Consider the following 17195-nt stretch of genomic DNA (forward strand, 5'->3'; position numbering starts at 1 on the left):
AAATTATAAGAAAATAGCTTAATATAATTTGATTTTACTACCATTCACACAGAACAAATGTACATGCAGTTTCCAAAGATAAATAGCTCTGCAAATGTTTAATAAATACACCTTAAAGTGGATTCTAGGCACTGTCATAGCAGATGTACGAGGAAAAAGGTCTTTTGACTGAATAGTCCATGGCTTAAACATCACTGGACGGTTATCCTGTAGATTAACATGTAGATTTTGCATGTTTATATTGTATATACATTTAATACATACACATACCAGTCTTGCTTTGTCTAGGAAATGCACATAATAATAGATAATCTTAGTTTTCAAGGACACAGAAGGTGCATTTGTGGTCAGGCCTTTTAAAAGAATCATTGGGAAAATGTGATATTAAAAAGAGCTGAATCCATGAAATATAATGTTGCAGAGCTTGTACTGAAATGGCATTGTCTGACTGCTCTCATTTCTTATTTTTCAGCTCGATCATTACCCACCAGCCACATACAGCCTTCCTGCTTTTTCCGAGACTCGGTTTAATAGACCAAAGGCCCTTTTCCTTGGAAGAGTGTTGGGTAAGTGTAATTTTCAGCCATAAAATACAGCTAAGCCTGAACAATGTCACCTTACTTTATGGCGACATTGAAAAGACATCATCATGGAATAAACATTAAAGGACATATTACAGAGAAAACATGTTCCTCAGTGGTAGACACGTCTGTCCTATGTCACCTATGACTCAATTCAATAAATCACTGTGTTCAGAAAGGTCATTGGGATAATGGCTGCTTGAGAAAAGTCCTCTTTTATATAAAAATGATATACATATATATATATATATGTATATATATATATATATATATATATATATACACACACACATATACAGTGTAGATATATATATTGCCAAAAGTATTGGTCAGCCTGCCTTTACACGTACATGAACTTTAATGATGTCCCAGTCTTAGTCCGTAAGATTCAATATTGAGTTGGCCCACCCTTTGCAAGTACAGTATATATTTATATATATATATATATATATATATATATATATATATCTCTTTATGAACCTTGCTTTGTGCAAAGTTGGCAGCATGTATAACTGTCTAGCAATCCGATGGACGTGTCTGAGTTTGGTGGTTTCCAGGAAAATGGTACTTGCCTGACAGCATTGTGCTAAGTGTAAAGTTTGGTGGAGGGGGATTATGGTGTGGGGTTGTTTTTTAGGAGTTGGGCTTGGCCCCTTAGTTCCAGTGAAGGGAACTCTTAAGGCCCCTTCCTGTTCCAACATGACTGCGCACCAGTGCACAAAGCAAGGTCCATAAAGACATGCATGAATGAGTTTGGGGTGGAGGAACATGACTGGCCTCAACCTGATAGAACATCTTTGGGATGAATTAGAGCGGAGACTGCAAGCCAAGCTTTCTCATCCGACATCAGTGCCTGACTTCACAAATGCACTTTTGTAAGTGGTCAAAACATTCCCATAGACACACTCCTAATCCTTGTGGACAGCCTTCCCAGAAGAGTTGAAGCTGTTATAGCTGCAAAGGGTGAGCCAGCTCAATATTGAACCCTACGGACTAAGACTGGGATGCCATTAAACTTCATGTGCGTGTAAAGGCTGGCAGCCCAATACTTTTGGCAATATAGTGTATACTGTATATACAGGGATTTTTTTCTAAAAGAATAGGTGCATGTACTCCCTATTCTGAGTCACCCCTTATCTCCACCCCCCACCCACCTGCTAGCAATGTCCCTTGGTTCCACCCCCTATCCACCTTCCAGTATCAACCCTTTTTGGAGAATACAGAATCAAGAATCATTTTTAGTGCTAAGCAATTTTTATAGAATGTGTTCATGAAAACAAGAAGCAGTGAAAATAGATCCCCTGCAGCCAACAATAATAAACCCCCACTCAGCAACAATAGATCCCAGGCAGCAACAATAGATTTCCCAGCAGCCAGCATCAGAAAATCCCTCAACAGTGGATCTCTTTCAGCAACAATTGACCTCCTAGAAACATAAGACCTCCCCAGCAACAATAGATTCCCTATCAGCAACAACAGACCCCCCACCAACAATAGATCCCCTAGCAGGCTACATCAATAGACCCTCCAGTACACCCCATCACCTCCTGCCAAGACATACATTCAATGCTGGAGGTGCTGGAACTGCATTCCACCATGTTCCCCATGAAAAAAAGCCCTGTATATATATTTATATACAAGAGGCCATGCAAGTCAAACCGGGGCGTTTATTTTTACATGTATAAAAAGGTAAGCTAGCTAGTTTGTACTACACGCAGTAGTAAGTGGCAAGTGTGTCCTATTACTGATAGGCGGTGCACATGTCACGGGCCAATCCAGAGACTGTAACTTAACCCCTTGGCGCCGGTGCCTCCCGGCCCCTTAGGGGTTTCAGAAGCTGGGAGGTGGGGCGGGGTTTAGAGTCATGTGACCACTGTGACACAACGTCACGGTGGTCACATGATCGGGAAAGGTCCCGATCAAAAGAGGAGATCGGAACCTTTCTGTGAGTACTGAACATGTGTGCTAGGAGCGTGCAGGGCGCACGCTTTCAGCACATATGTCTTTTTTTAATAGATTGCAAATGTACGGCCACTCGGCATCTAGGCCCAGACGGCATTCGGCAGACGCCAAGAGGTTAAGATGGCAGACAACAGTGTTAGTGCATGCATTGAACAGCGTGTGGTGATGAAGTGTCTTGTGAGCGAAGGTGTAAAACCCATGGATATCTACAGAAGACTTCAAGCACAGTGTGGTGATGAGACGCTCTGCCACAGTAAGACATGTGATTGGTGTAAACATTTCAAAGATGGCCGTACATCCGTAAGTGAAGATCCCAGCTGTGGTGGTTCCCAGCCCACATCAGTCATTCCAGTGAACATTCAGCATGTGGAACGCCTAATCCTGGATAATAGACACATAATCGTCATGAAATCACACAAGAGACAAATCTTTCTGTGGGAACAGTGAACACAATGATGAAGAAGTGAAGCAGGCTATCCTAGGATGCGTACTGAGAAATCTTTCTATGCCAAAACTTTCCAGGCATTAGTTGAACACATGGGATATGTGTATAAATGTAGCAGGGGAATATGTAAAAAAAATGCAGTTTCCAATCCTTGAAATGTGTTCTTGTATTATATAAACTCAAAAGTCCCGGTTTGATTGAATGCCCCTCGTATACTGTGTATTCTGCCGCCACAGTACACCCTGTGATCTTAGCATCTGCCACCCAGTGGTGCGCCTACACCACAGATACAATATACTGTATAAGCATGCAATGTCAGAATGCTACAACAATAAAATAAACCTAACTTCATAAGTGTGCAAACTAAAATTGAATATATACAGTATTCACATATAAAATTCAGAGTGTCATAACCTTTCAAGTGCATATAAAATCCAAAAAAGTCCACCATTAGACAACATGTATTCATTTTCAAGTTGTGCCATTTTCTCATGCATCCAAAATTCACATGTGATCTGCCCAATCACCTTGTGACATTCAAAAGCTAATAACCTTAAAAACAGACCTAAACTATAGAAGGCCTGTAACAGCATATAGATCACCATAACCTTTCAGCTCATCGATGCAAAGGAGTAACAAGGGTAACCTCCAGGCGGTTTCATAAATCATCAGAGCTCAAAGATACGTAAAAAAGTTCCACAGTGTTACCTGTACCGTTTTTATTAAAATTACACCCATGCCTATAAAATACATAGATAAAAAAATAAAGTATGTACCATCAATCTATGTAAACGGACAGGTACTTAGTCCACAGTAGGATCAATCCAAGAACCCATTATGTCACTCTGCATAGATCGGCAGCTATGTCCGGTAACAGCGTGCTGACATCATCGGGCAAACTCCACCTTACATTTCATGCATGTACAATAAAATACCTGTTGATCCTGAACTTCTAATGTACTGAGCTGAAATGTTATTTTTCCATGTATCTTCTGTAAACTACAGAACACTTCCCTTCTAAGTAGTGGAGATTAGGCAGAGTAGGTGTTTGTAGTACAACTCAAAAACACAGCCTGAAAAAAAAGAAGTAATAAATGAACTATGTGTATTAGAGAAAGTACAGCAAGTTTCCTTCTGACTGTGTGGAGGTTTGACATAGACACATAGTGAATATTTTATACTTAGATTTATGTCAGTCTACAAGCCCAAAGATATTGCAAGATACCTTTACTGCCATAATCTGACTTTACAGTAAAATTCTCAACCTAGAAAGAAAAATTCAAAGATGCGTCTTTTTATGCCCATTCATGCCATTGAAAAAGTTATTGCATTTTGACAATATCTAATAATCTCAATTTTAATAATTCTTAGGCTGAAATCACACTGACTTGTGATAAAATGCTGGGAAAATAGATGTGAATTTCCATCCATTTTATGCATGTTTTAATGCGGGTTGACATTTTAGCATACTTGTAAAATGCAGTTCAACACACATGTCCTAGGTGGACAGCCAGGCAACTTACTTTTTGCAGAATGAGAATCCAGCAATGGCAATCTAATTATCTCAGGATAGGTTTCCTTTCATGCTGTTTATTCAAGGTCCATGTAAGTCAAACAATTTTGACACACACCACTACCATGCGGTGTAGTACGCTGGGTTACCAAAATTGCGACAAATCATGTTTTCAGCCTGTTGTGGTGTGTTAATAGTCTGTGCAAATGAATAGGCTGCCCTAATGCAACACAGGTTAATGAGCACTGCAATGGACTGGCATGGTATAAATGGACCCTACCAGTACTGGCCAACAAAGGCTAGGAAGTGTATTTCCATGTATCTCTACCTAACTTACTTTTCCTAAGGTTTGAATGGATATTTTTATTCTGTGGCATAACTAGTTATTTAAAGATTTGAAAATTCTAATTCCTCAGTTAAATGAAAACTTGTAACTACATTTATACTGTTGACATCACTATCACCTCCTGATTGCTTCATTACTGCTAAAACCAAAATGATTTGACACAGGTCAAGACCAATAGAGGGCAGTGTTGTGTTACATGTTGGCTTGGTAAGTAAAGTGAAACGCGTCTTGTGATCTTAGAAGAATTTGACATTTGAATTCTTTATCCAGTTTAACAGTCAGTCTAGCTATCTGGGCCCGATCAAATCCAAAACATCAAATAGACATGGAAAAGTATAGAAAATATGATAGGGAGTTGGGGCATGGAGGCAACAGCAGTTTGTGGCCAGATGGATAATCAGAAATTTGCCACGCATGGTACAGTGCTATGGTAAAGCGGTAGTAAACTTTCAAAACGAAAAAAAAAAACCTTTCCCCCTGCAAGGTAATGGAATAATGTGCTAGTATGTATCGTATACTAGCACATTATGAGAGACTTACCTTAAAAGAAAGCCCACCAGTGGTGCACTGTCACCACTAACAGGACTTCCATCTTCACCTGGCCTTCCTTTTGGAGTTGATCTACTAAAACTGGAGGGCAAAATCTGGTGCAGCTGTGCCTGGTAGCCAATCAGCTTCTAACTTCAGCTTGTTCAATTAAAGTGGAAATAAACTCTATTTTGCACCATTTACATACAGGTAAGCCTTGAATAAGGCTTACCTGCAGGTACTGTAAATACCTCCTAAACGTGCACCAACAGGTTAGGAGATATTTACTGTAGCAGCATTGGTGATATCACATGCACACTGCACCCTCAATGGATAGCGTTTCAAAACTATGTTCGTGCATGCTCGGGAGTGACAACATCGTAGCTAAGCCAATCAGATGGCCACAGCTTGTGGACCTGGAAGGAAGACCAGGTGAAAATGAAAACCTCGGGGAGCTGTGACAGTGCTCCGCTGGAGGGCTTTGTTTTCAGGTAAGTCTTTTACAATGTGCTAGTATGCAGTACATACTAGCACATTATGCGCTTAACTTGCAGGGAGAAGATTTTTTAGATTGTTTTTTTTTCATGGTTTACTACTGCTTTAAGCTTTAATAAGAAAACTGGAAGCTGATTGGTTTCTGTGCAGAGCTGCACCAAATTTTGTACTCTCCAGTTTTAGTAAATCAACCCCTTTGTGTCTCCTACTGTATGCCTATTGACAAGTAAAATCTTCCAAAGTATATAATTCCTACTTAAAAATTATCACTGCAATGCACTGCAATTTTGTACACTACAGAAATAAAATCAGGCTTATGGCCAAATCAAGTAATTCAACATCCCTAGCAATTAGCAATCGCAAACTATAACTATGCTGCAGCATCAAACAAAAGGACAAAAGGAGAACTTCCTGGGCTTAATGCAGTGGAGGTCAGATGCTAGATACAAGGGGCCTTAAGTATGGCCCCTGACTTCCCCAGGGATGCTGCACAACATTCAGAATTGTATGTGCTACAGAAGATAGTCAGAAACTACTAACATACCACTGGAGATAGTCAGAGACTGTGGACACTCTATAGGTGTGCTTGAGTGCTGAAGATGTGCTTCAGGAGAATGTTAGAGACTAGGAACATGTTACAAAAAAAGTGTTAGAGATCACTGCTATTACAGTATTTTTACAAATCAATGCTCCTACTACTCTCTTCTGGAATCTGAGGGTTGCACAGTAAGCAGCAAAGGGCTGAAGATTTGAGCACTAGGATCTTAGAACCTAAGGCAGCAGCTACCCTTCATCTGACCCATGGTCAAATACCAGTAGGAATATAATAGGTTGGACTCTATTTAGTAAGAAAAATATTCATATTACTGTGAGAGAGAATCCCCTAATTTTAGTATGTGTTCTTCCTCTTTTTATTCATGTATCACAGAATGCAATGCACAGTATATTGCACAGATGGCTCACAGGAACCTTGTTGCTACCCGAAAACTAGGAAGATTTCTTACATTTGGTTTTGCTGTCAACAATTGGATCTAACATCCTACCGTTGCATTATTTGGTAGTCATGTTTGTTAGAGATGTTGGACTGAGAGGGTCTGCCCAATTCTAGATGCTCAGACTTGAGATGGGCAGGTAACCAACTTTTGTCACTAAACTGTATAGAACGAGTGGTAATTTCCTAAGACACCAAATGGATGTTACTTTCAGCTTGACAGCTACAAAAGACTATCCATGTAGCGTTTACTCCTGAAGGACCAACTAATGGCCAGATCTTCTGATTACGGATGGCAAAGACAATTCTTGCTATGCTATACCCTCTGACACATCAAGGCTAAAGAAAGAGGTTTTATTTTGGGAAATACTTCCCACAAAGCAGCATACGGAATGACAATAGCAACTAGCAATGACAGATAACAATTTGTGTACAACTCCGAAAACAATGAAAGGACCTCTTAATGTGTCTTTATACCTGAACTTTGAATCTAGGGAGGTCATAACTAAAGAACTGCTGCAAATATATAAAAGAAAATGTTAGATGCAAGTGGGATATGTTCACAAAACCAATTAGATTTCAGGGCAACGCAAACACAAAAACTATAAGACATTGGGAGGAGGGGGGACATAATAGTAAAATCTACACTAAATCTCAATGTCAGCCCCAATATGTCACATCTAAGAGCAAAGTTTGCTAGTTAGCGAAATGATTTTCCTGAGAATATTTTTAGTATCTTACAGTACATATTTGAGCCTTTTCTTTAGTATGCTATATTTATAATGAATTACTTTTTGCTAATATTATTCCTGTTTTGCATTTATAGTCCATGTTGTTGTTATTACTGGAAAATAGATGTATTCAACAGTTAGTGATTTGCAGAAGCATTTATTTTCACTAGACTGTGCTTGCTAAACTAGTATGTACTGTACTTTTACTCAAAGTGGTATGCTATACATGGTATAATAAAAAAAGTTGCTGTGGTTTATATGATGAAAAAAGCAGGACTGGAATTAAGTCTAATTTTTGCCCTAAGCACAGCCCCTCCGGCCCTTACATTCCTTAAAGTGGAACTTCACTCTCTCAATCAATATTGACTATGCTGCTAGCATTAGTAAATAAATAGGATAGTATAGTATATTTACTTGTTTTAACCTCCCTAGCGGTCTGATTATGTCCATATTTCTGTGCTCAAAGCGGTACATTTTTTTGCATGGAAATATGTATTTTTTTTATTGTAGGCCTGTAATTTTTAGGAATAACTCACTGAAATCTGTCCGAACAAGAGTCAAGTAAACATCGCGGGTATGTTAAAATTTGAAAAACGAAATCATAAATTATAATTTAATAAATAACCATAAAAATAATAATATAATATTAATACATTTAATTCAATAATATAATCAAACCAATAACACTGACATTTGAAAGTTCGCACATCACTGAGTAAAGACGCAAAATCGTTTTTAGTGTCTGATGACGAATTTCCCCACGAATCGTTATCACTCAATTCTGCAAGTGGTTCTAATTTACTAATCGCTGTTCTCTAGCTGGTCTAAAACCGATTTTGACCTAAAGGGACGCTTTTTGGATGCCATGGATGTTTCTCAGTTTCTAGGCAGAAAGAACAGTAAAAATGTAGGCAGGGCACAGGACAAAGCACTCGGGACAAAATGTATGTGAAATGGTTTGATACAGTAATGTTTTACTATGTGATTTTAGTGTATTTAGTGAATGTCACTTTTTGTCATTTTCAAATTTCCCGCCGTTTCGTCCCCGTACGTCCTGACATCGCAGGGGACGGAACCCAGAAGACAGATGCCGGCATCCGCCGGAGGACATTACAGGGGACACTGCAGGATGGACATCGCGGGAGCGCAGGACAAGGTAAGAGAAGAACAGATCTCGGAGCAGCGCAGCATGGTAAGCCCGAGTGTAGCTCGGGGTTACCGCTTGTGGTACTGAAACTTTACCCCGAGCTACACTCGGGAATACCGCCAGGGAGGTTAAGCTATTATTTACATTTCTCTATTCACTTGCTTGTTTCCATGCCTAGTCAAATGATGTCATGCATAGCAGGAGTCTTCAGAAGGGGAGGAGGGGTTTCTCAGCTAAGCTCACCTTCCTGCTTCTATGCATGAACAAAGGGTAGATGGATTCCAGGAAAAAATTGCTACATGAATCATCTGCCCTTACTCAAAATGGCCAATGCTAGAAATGCTAGGGGGGGTTTCTAAATGATTTCTCAGCAAAAAAGCTTCAAGACATGGATGGATGGGGGGAGGTTTGCTTTGAGTATTAAAAATGAATTAAATAGCACTAATGATTTGTGGTGCTTAGATACAGTGTGGGTCCGCTTTAACTGAGAAGTTGAGACTTTAAAAGTGTTGAAAGTGAAAGGAGAGATTGAAAATGCAGGTTTTTTCCAGGCCAAAAAAAAAAAAACAAGGGAAGGGGGGCAACCTAAAAAAATGCTAATTTTAGCACTTCTTGTGCCTTTTTTCTTTTAGATAAAATTGGTATAAGGAAACATTTAATTGCAAAATGTATTGACTACTATTTCTTATCTCCTTCCCAAAGATTAGAAAGCATTATTTACATTACAGATGAAAAAAGAGTTAAGGGAATGATAGCTAGGGCAAAAGACTATGGTGTCCTCATCCCGTGGTGCCCTAAGCATGTTTCTTTAACTTAATGGTTAATCCAGGACTAGCAACAAACCTACATAATTGCATTGGTTGCCAAATTAGCACTTTATGCAAGATTTTATTCTGTGGCACACAGACACATGAAGTTGTCCGTTATGTTTTTGGTAGGTAGACAATGGTTCATTAGCCATTCTGAAAAATTCCAACATATACTGCATAATTTTGGACACTTATGTTTCCTTGTTCCGAATAATCATATACAAAAGAAAAGTGCTGCAACCCCTATAACACATTCCAGAAGGAGTATAGCTCTCACCATGCCATTCCCGCAGTCTCTATCCGTTCAACTTGCATATATCAATCACGTAGGATCGCTCCAAGCATGTAGGGTCGCTAGTGTTGCTTGTCTCCTAGAACTTTTTATACTCTGCATCTACAATAAAGTTTCTACAGTTTCATTCTCACCTTGTTGCCAACCCTACGTGATTGATGTGTTTCCTTGTTGCTTCTTTCAGAGTTTTACATTGATTGCAGTCCTCTTCACTGTTAACCGCTTCCGACCGCCCTATAGCAGAAATACGGCTACAGGGCGGCACGGGTGCACAAAATCACATATATAAACGTGATTCATTCTCCCGCGGTTTATCGAGGGCAGGGGTGGTGCGCGCACGCCCCTGCGGACCCGCGGGGATCAATCATCCGATTTAGGCCAGTGATTTTCAGCCTAAATCGGATGATCGATTCCTGTCCTATTAGGGATCTTCCTGTACCTGTGTTTACACTTAAACAGGTACAGGAAGTGATTAAATCTTCTCTGTCTGGGCACATTCCGTCCCAGAGAGAGAGGAAAGAAGAAACAGTGAGTACAAGCAGCACTCTTTTACAGTTAGAACACATTTTAGGACACATTTAACCCCTTGGTCACCCCTCTCAGTTAACCCCTTCACTGCCCTGTCACCAGTGTCATTGGTACAGTGTACAGATTTTTTCGCTGATCACTGTATTAGTGTCGCCGGCAACTTCAGATAGCGTTTGCGTCAGTTAGCGTCCCTCCCAGACAGCATCAGATTGCCCATCAGTACACCAGTAATCACATTTAACCCCTTGATTGCCAGGAACACATGCACATACACAATAAACCTCCATTGCTAGTATAGTGTCTGAACGGATCAATATCTTTGATCAGATCAGCACTATACCAGCATTTACATTAGTATAGTGTCCCCTAAAACACAGTATTAGTGGGATCAGCCCTGGAACCTGCCAGCACCTGCATTTAGCCCCTACACTTACCCCCCCTCCCCTCCCTCTCCCCCAGCAAGTGCAGTGTCAGTAGATTACTGTCACTTGATACATTGCACACAAAACCGCAGTGTTCGTAGAATCAGGCCTGATCTCTGTTAGCACTTGCCGGTAAATTTTTTTGTAGCAGTTCAAGCAGTCCTTGACAGCCAGGTGCTCTTTCTCCCATGAGGTAGGTACCTATAAATGTAGCGGCCAAAATGTCAATGGAAAGGTACTCTAGTGAAGAGGCCTACAGGATTCTAAGCATGTCAGGTGAGAGTGAAGGGGAAGACTCCCTGACAGAATCAGCCTCAGAATACGAACCTGTAGACAGCAGCGGCACACTGACAGATAGCTCAGACCATGGAGAAGAGGTTCCTGATAAGGTCAGGAGTATCCAACTCCATTCCCAGGTTGCTGAGATGTTACAATCACATGATGATTCTCATATGCAGCAGAGTGCTAGTACTAGTGCCGCTATGCCTTTTGGTGAACTGGCGAGCACCAGCAACCTGGTCTTTCACATACCAGCACTGCAGTATTACTTGGTGACGTGGCAAGTCCCATAAGTGCAGTACAAGCTGGTGCGGTGGTGAGCACAAATAGTGTCCCGCAGCCACCAAGAATTCGCACACAGGCCCGTAGAGCCCCTAGTATCCTTCCGGATGTGGTTGCAAATCACATTGGCAGCCCACAAATTCTGCAGCACGCGTACTTCCCCCATTCACTTCCCAACCCGGAATTCAGGTGGAAACAGCAAACTTAAATACTCCCTTTAATTTTTTGGAGCTGCTTTTCACAGATCTGTATGCATTGATTGTGGATCAAAGCAATTTATATGCCCAACAGTTTATCGCCACCAACCCAAATTCAAACCTTGCCAGACCATTCGCATGGAAACCCATTACGGTTTCCAAATTTAAAATTTTTTTGGGTCTAACCCTCAACACGGGCATTACTAAAAAAAATGCATTGTATTGGTTCACAGACCCAATTCATCATATGCCCGTGTTCTCTGCTGCCATGGCCAGGCATAGATATGAGAGTTTAATGCATTTTATGCATTTCAATGACAATACACTGTCATCCTCGGGGTGACCCTGAATTTGACCAGCTCCACAAAATTCGGCCCCTCATAAATCACCTTAACCAAAAATTTGCAGATGTCTATACTCCCCAACAAACCATCTGCGTTGATGAGTCCCTCATTAATTTTTTGGCCGCTTTGCATTCAAACAATTTCTACCCAGCAAGTGTGCCAGATATGGGATCAAGATGTATAAGACCTGTGAGAGGGCAACAGGCTATACATTTAATTTTCAGATTTATGAGGGAAAAGATAGTCATGTGGATCACCCCGGACGCTCAGACTACATGGGTAGCAGTGGCAAGATACTTTGGGACTTGGTGTCATCCTTTTTCCATCTGGGGTACCACTTATACATTACACTATGGGGTTGAGTTACAAAATCTGGTGCAGCTCTGCATAGACACCAATCAGCTTCCAGGTTTTTTTTTTGACAAAGCTTAATTGAACAAGCTGAATTAAGAAGCTGATTGGCTACCATGTATGGCTGCACCAGATTTTGCACTTTCCAGTTTTAGTAAATCAACCCTAAGCCCTCATGCACACTGGAGATTTTGATAATGCTGGTAATGTTAGCTGGGTAAAGTCACGTTAAAAACTTGAGTTTTTCAACTTTTTTTTTTAGCATTTTGCATTAGAGTTTAGTGGCGTTTTGCCGCGATTAGCTGCATTTTTCCACATTTGTGTTTTTACAGCTAAAAAAACTCCTCTAGAAACACACTAGTCCTGGGGTTTTTTTCCAGCCAAAAAACTCTCCAGCCAAAAAAACGTACAGTCTATGTGTGCATGGACACATAGGATAACATACTGGGGGGTTTTCTAGCTGTAGAAAAAAAACGTCAAAAGCCAAAAGTAGCCGCTGTAAAAACATCAAGTGTGCATGAGGGCTCATATGTTGTTGTTATCCAGCCAGATTACCTACAACACCTTTAAGGAACATTCTTGATGAACTGTGGAACATACAGACTATGATTATGGGTCAAGTCTGTACTAATTAGATGTAATGTGTGTTTAAGATGGATATTTGTAATACAAGAAGGCAAAATATGGTTGAACTGAATGGACTTTTGTCTTTTTTCAGCCAGACTAGCTATGTAACTATGTACAAATACATGCAAAATGATTATTCAGAAATTATATTTTTTTTATTCTGTATATTTGTGTTGTACATTTTTCTATAGTTTAGCATAACCAGACCATTTTGGTCACATGACATTTTGCAATGTGTGAAAATAATGATTTATATATATACAGTATATATAATAATATATAATAATGTAATATTGATTATTATTCATGGTATGCATCCCACCCTCAGTCTTCCCTGTCATTACTCATATCCCTACAGAACAGCACAATAGCAGATGATGGTACCAGCATAGAACTGAGTGACTTAGTTGTCCTTGAGCTCAGTGTTCCGCAGTCTATTGTAGTCAGTGCTGGCATATCCTCCTAACCTGTCACCAACCAGGCTGTAGGAATACAATTAATTGCAAACTGCATTCATCAAGCACATATAAAAAGGTCATAATAATTTGAAAGTCATATTTCTTTGCAACTGAAGTCACGACTTTCACGTATACATAAAATTTGAGATATTTTCTCATTTTGTTTTGATGGTTTCATGCCTGTAGTGTTTAAATAATAAGCATTGATGCTCAGTTAATAATAATACATAATTGACAAATTGAATTATCTTTTTCTTATGACCCTATTCACCTTACACGTTCTAGCTTAATATTTTCAGTGTTTTCTGACATTGATTATTCTTTCTAGATGTGATGTAATGTGCATTTTAGTATAACACACAGCCTTGTTCATTGAAATGCTATTATAAGCTATTTATTTGTTCAGCTACAATCACTGTAATGGAAAGGTTGGAGAGCAAAATAATTCGATATACAGCTTATTAGTCTAAAGTCATTGATATTCCTGGCAAGCATACATTCCGTCTGAATTGGGCAAACATACATTCTCAGTTGTCATATATTCTTGACCTGTATACACTGTGCTATCTGTCAAAAAAAGTGAATCAGTAAATTGCACAGGGTTTAACTTCGGTGCAGAGGATCATGACACAGGAAAGGCGAGTATACTAAAAAGGGCTAATGTTAGCATTAGGGAGAGTTAGGCTCCATGTACACTGCAGCTGATAAACTCACGTTTAGGAGCTTTTCTGCATTTTTTCAGCAGCCCCTGAACTCTCCCTAATGTTTTCCTATGTGTCCATGTACACTATGTTGTTTACAGGCAGTTGAGTTTACAGTCGTTTTTTGGAACGCACCAAACTTACGTTCAGGAGTAGATTTTATCAGCGTTTCAAACGCCAAATGCTTGTAAACAAGTGTAAACATGGCTAACCGCGTTTATAAGTGTTTGCGTTTGGAAAATTTTTTTAACTCTTCCATTTTCAGATGCTGTCCAGAGCCTTTTTTCATCATGAAAAATGCATGCAAAGCATTTTCCCGGTACTCAAATGGACCCAGTACACCATACTTTTGAGGTTTCGCATGAAAGAAAATATGTTAGACACTACTGCAATAATTTGTGCACAGAAATGAGTTGAAACATATCCAAATACCAAAAAAAAAAAAGACAGCTAATCTCAACAAATACTGCTTTCTCTGCTTCTGCTCTCTCTATTTCTCTCAAAATGTCTGAAATAGTTAATTTCTTTACTGTTTTTCAGTGCATTCTGGGCATTTTGGAAGGTCTCCTGAGGTTATCTTAAAAAAAGGCTTCTAAATGCAAATGTGCATAAACGCACATAAATGTGGTATGCAAACGTGGCTAAACGGACGTTTTTTAACCTACATTTTCCAGCAGTCAGTTTCCATCGTTCAGAAGTGTTTTCCAAACATCCCGTGTACATGGAGCCTTAGAGTTAATGTTGGGGTTACAGGGTTAACACCAGTCCTGTTGGGCTGTATTGGGCAGCATCAAGTGCAGTTCCAATGCATAGACAAGGCAATTTGCCTTGAAATGGAACTAAACCCTCCTATCCTTTACAGCCAAGGAAGTTGCTATCTTAACCTCTGTCTGCAGCTGCCTTGGTGCCACTGGTGTGAAAACGCCCTGTTACGTGTGAGGCCCCATTCACATCTGATGTTTCGGGATCTCAGGCAGAATTGCTGAAATTCTGTCCACAATCCCAAATCACACTATAAAAGTGTCAAAACTAGAGATGAGCGAATTATTCAAAAATTCGATTCGGCTGATTCGCCGAATTTGCGGGAGAAATTTGATTAGATGCAAATTTATTCGCCGCAAATTTAACTTATTTAAAGGGTTTCTAGGCTTCAGAGAGCCTTTATATTAGTGCAGAACACTGTACCTTTAATTTAAATGCCCTTGGAGTCTGCTGGGGAAGAGAAATAATACTGTCAGTCAGTATGACATGCAGATGAGTGCCGTCGATCTTAGAATCACCGCACACTTCACTCATTTGGGCAGTCACGGGGCACGACGAAGAAGAAGAAGAATGAAAAGAAGAAGAAGAAGAATGAAAAGAAGAAGAAGAAGAATGAAAAGAAGAATGAAAAGAAGAAGAAGAAGAATGAAAAGAAGAAGAAGAAGAATGAAAAGAAGAATGAAAAGAAGAAGAAGAATGAAAAGAAGAAGAAGAAGAATGAAAAGAAGAATGAAAAGAAGAAGAAGAAGAATGAAAAGAAGAAGAAGAATGAAAAGAAGAATGAAAAGAAGAATGAGAAGAATGAAAAGAAGAAGAAGAATGAAAAGAAGAATGAAAAGAAGAATGAGAAGAATGAAAAGAAGAATGAAAAGAAGAATGAGAAGAATGAAAAGAAGAATGAAAAGAATGAGAAGAATGAAAAGAAGAATGAGAAGAAGAATGAAAAGAAGAATGAGAAGAATGAAAAGAAGAATGAAAAGAAGAAGAAGAAGAATGAAAAGAAGAAGAAGAATGAAAAGAAGAATGAAAAGAAGAAGAAGAAGAATGAAAAGAAGAAGAAGAAGAATGAAAAGAAGAATGAAAAGAAGAAGAAGAATGAAAAGAAGAATGAAAAGAAGAAGAAGAAGAATGAAAAGAAGAATGAAAAGAAGAATGAACTATATTACTATATCAGTCTCTAATGGATGCTGGAGAGTTAAACCCCCTAACACCTGCTGTGCCCATTATGAGGGGTTCCCACCATCCCTGTGCTGAGGTTCTGGGTATGCACACCTGCTGTGCCCATTATGAGGGGTTCCCACCATCCCTGTGCTGAGGTTCCAGGTCTGCACACCTGCTGCGCCCATTATGAGAAGTTCCCACCATCCCTGTGCTGGGTTCCTGGGTCTGTACACCTGCTCTGCCCATTAGGAGGAGTTCCCACCATCCCTGTGCTAAATTCCTGGGTCTGTACACCTGCTGTTCCCATTATGAGGGGTTTCTACCATCCCTGTGCTGAGGTCCCAGGTCTGCACACCTGCTGCGCCCATTACTAGGGGTTCCCACCATCCCTGTGCTGAGGTTCTGGGTATGCACACCTGCTGTGCCCATTATGAGGGGTTCCCACCATCCCTGTGCTGAATTCCTGGGTCTGTATGTACACCTGCTGTGTCCATTGTGAGGGATTCCCACCATTCCTGCACTGAGTACCTGAGTCTGTACACCTGCCAAAAGAAAGTTTCAGGATTTTGAAGGAGCAAAATACAGTAATACTGGAACAAAAATGAGCTGCGTGGTGGAGTTGCCAGAAGAAGAAGAAGAAGAAGAAGAAGAAGAAGAAAAGAAGAAGAAGAAGAATGAAAAGAAGAATGAAAAGAAGAAGAAGAATGAAAAGAAGAAGAAGAAGAAGAATGAAAAGAAGAATGAAAAGAAGAAGAAGAAGAATGAAAAGAAGAAGAAGAAGAATGAAAAGAAGAATGAAAAGAAGAAGAAGAAGAATGAAAAGAAGAAGAAGAAGAATGAAAAGAAGAATGAAAAGAAGAAGAAGAAGAATGAAAAGAAGATGAAAAGAAGAAGAAGAAGAATGAAAAGAAGAAGAAGAAGAATGAAAAGAAGAATGAAAAGAAGAAGAAGAAGAATGAAAAGAAGAAGAAGAAGAATGAAAAGAAGAAGAAGAATGAAAAGAAGAATGAAAAGAAGAAGAAGAAGAATGAAAAGAAGAAGAATGGAAAGAAGAATGAAAAGAAGAAGAAGAAGAATGAAAAGAAGCAGAAGAAGAATGAAAAGAAGAAGAAGAAGAATGAAAAGAAGAATGAAAAGAAGAAGAAGAAGAATGAAAAGAAGAAGAAGAAGAAGAATGAAAAGAAGAAGAATGAAAAGAAGAATGAAAAGAAGAAGAATGAAAAGAAGAATGAAAAGAAGAAGA

The 17195-nt window shown here is 39.5% G+C and overlaps 1 protein-coding gene across 1 annotated transcript in view; it reads left to right on the top strand.

The window, feature by feature from the left end:
- CNTNAP2 (contactin associated protein 2) overlaps positions 1-17195 on the top strand; it is a 2186758-nt gene that overhangs the window by 2085046 nt on the left and 84517 nt on the right. Inside the window, exon 21 of the mRNA XM_089687345.1 lies at positions 473-566. Coding sequence (XP_089543471.1) covers positions 473-566 — 94 coding nt within the window. The remainder of the gene's footprint in view (positions 1-472; positions 567-17195) is intronic.

Source organism: Staurois parvus, unplaced genomic scaffold, assembly GCF_062004578.1.
Source record: "Staurois parvus isolate SC_StPar_1 unplaced genomic scaffold, SC_StPar_1.0 ptg000020l, whole genome shotgun sequence".
In the NCBI taxonomy this organism is placed as follows: domain Eukaryota; kingdom Metazoa; phylum Chordata; class Amphibia; order Anura; family Ranidae; genus Staurois; species Staurois parvus.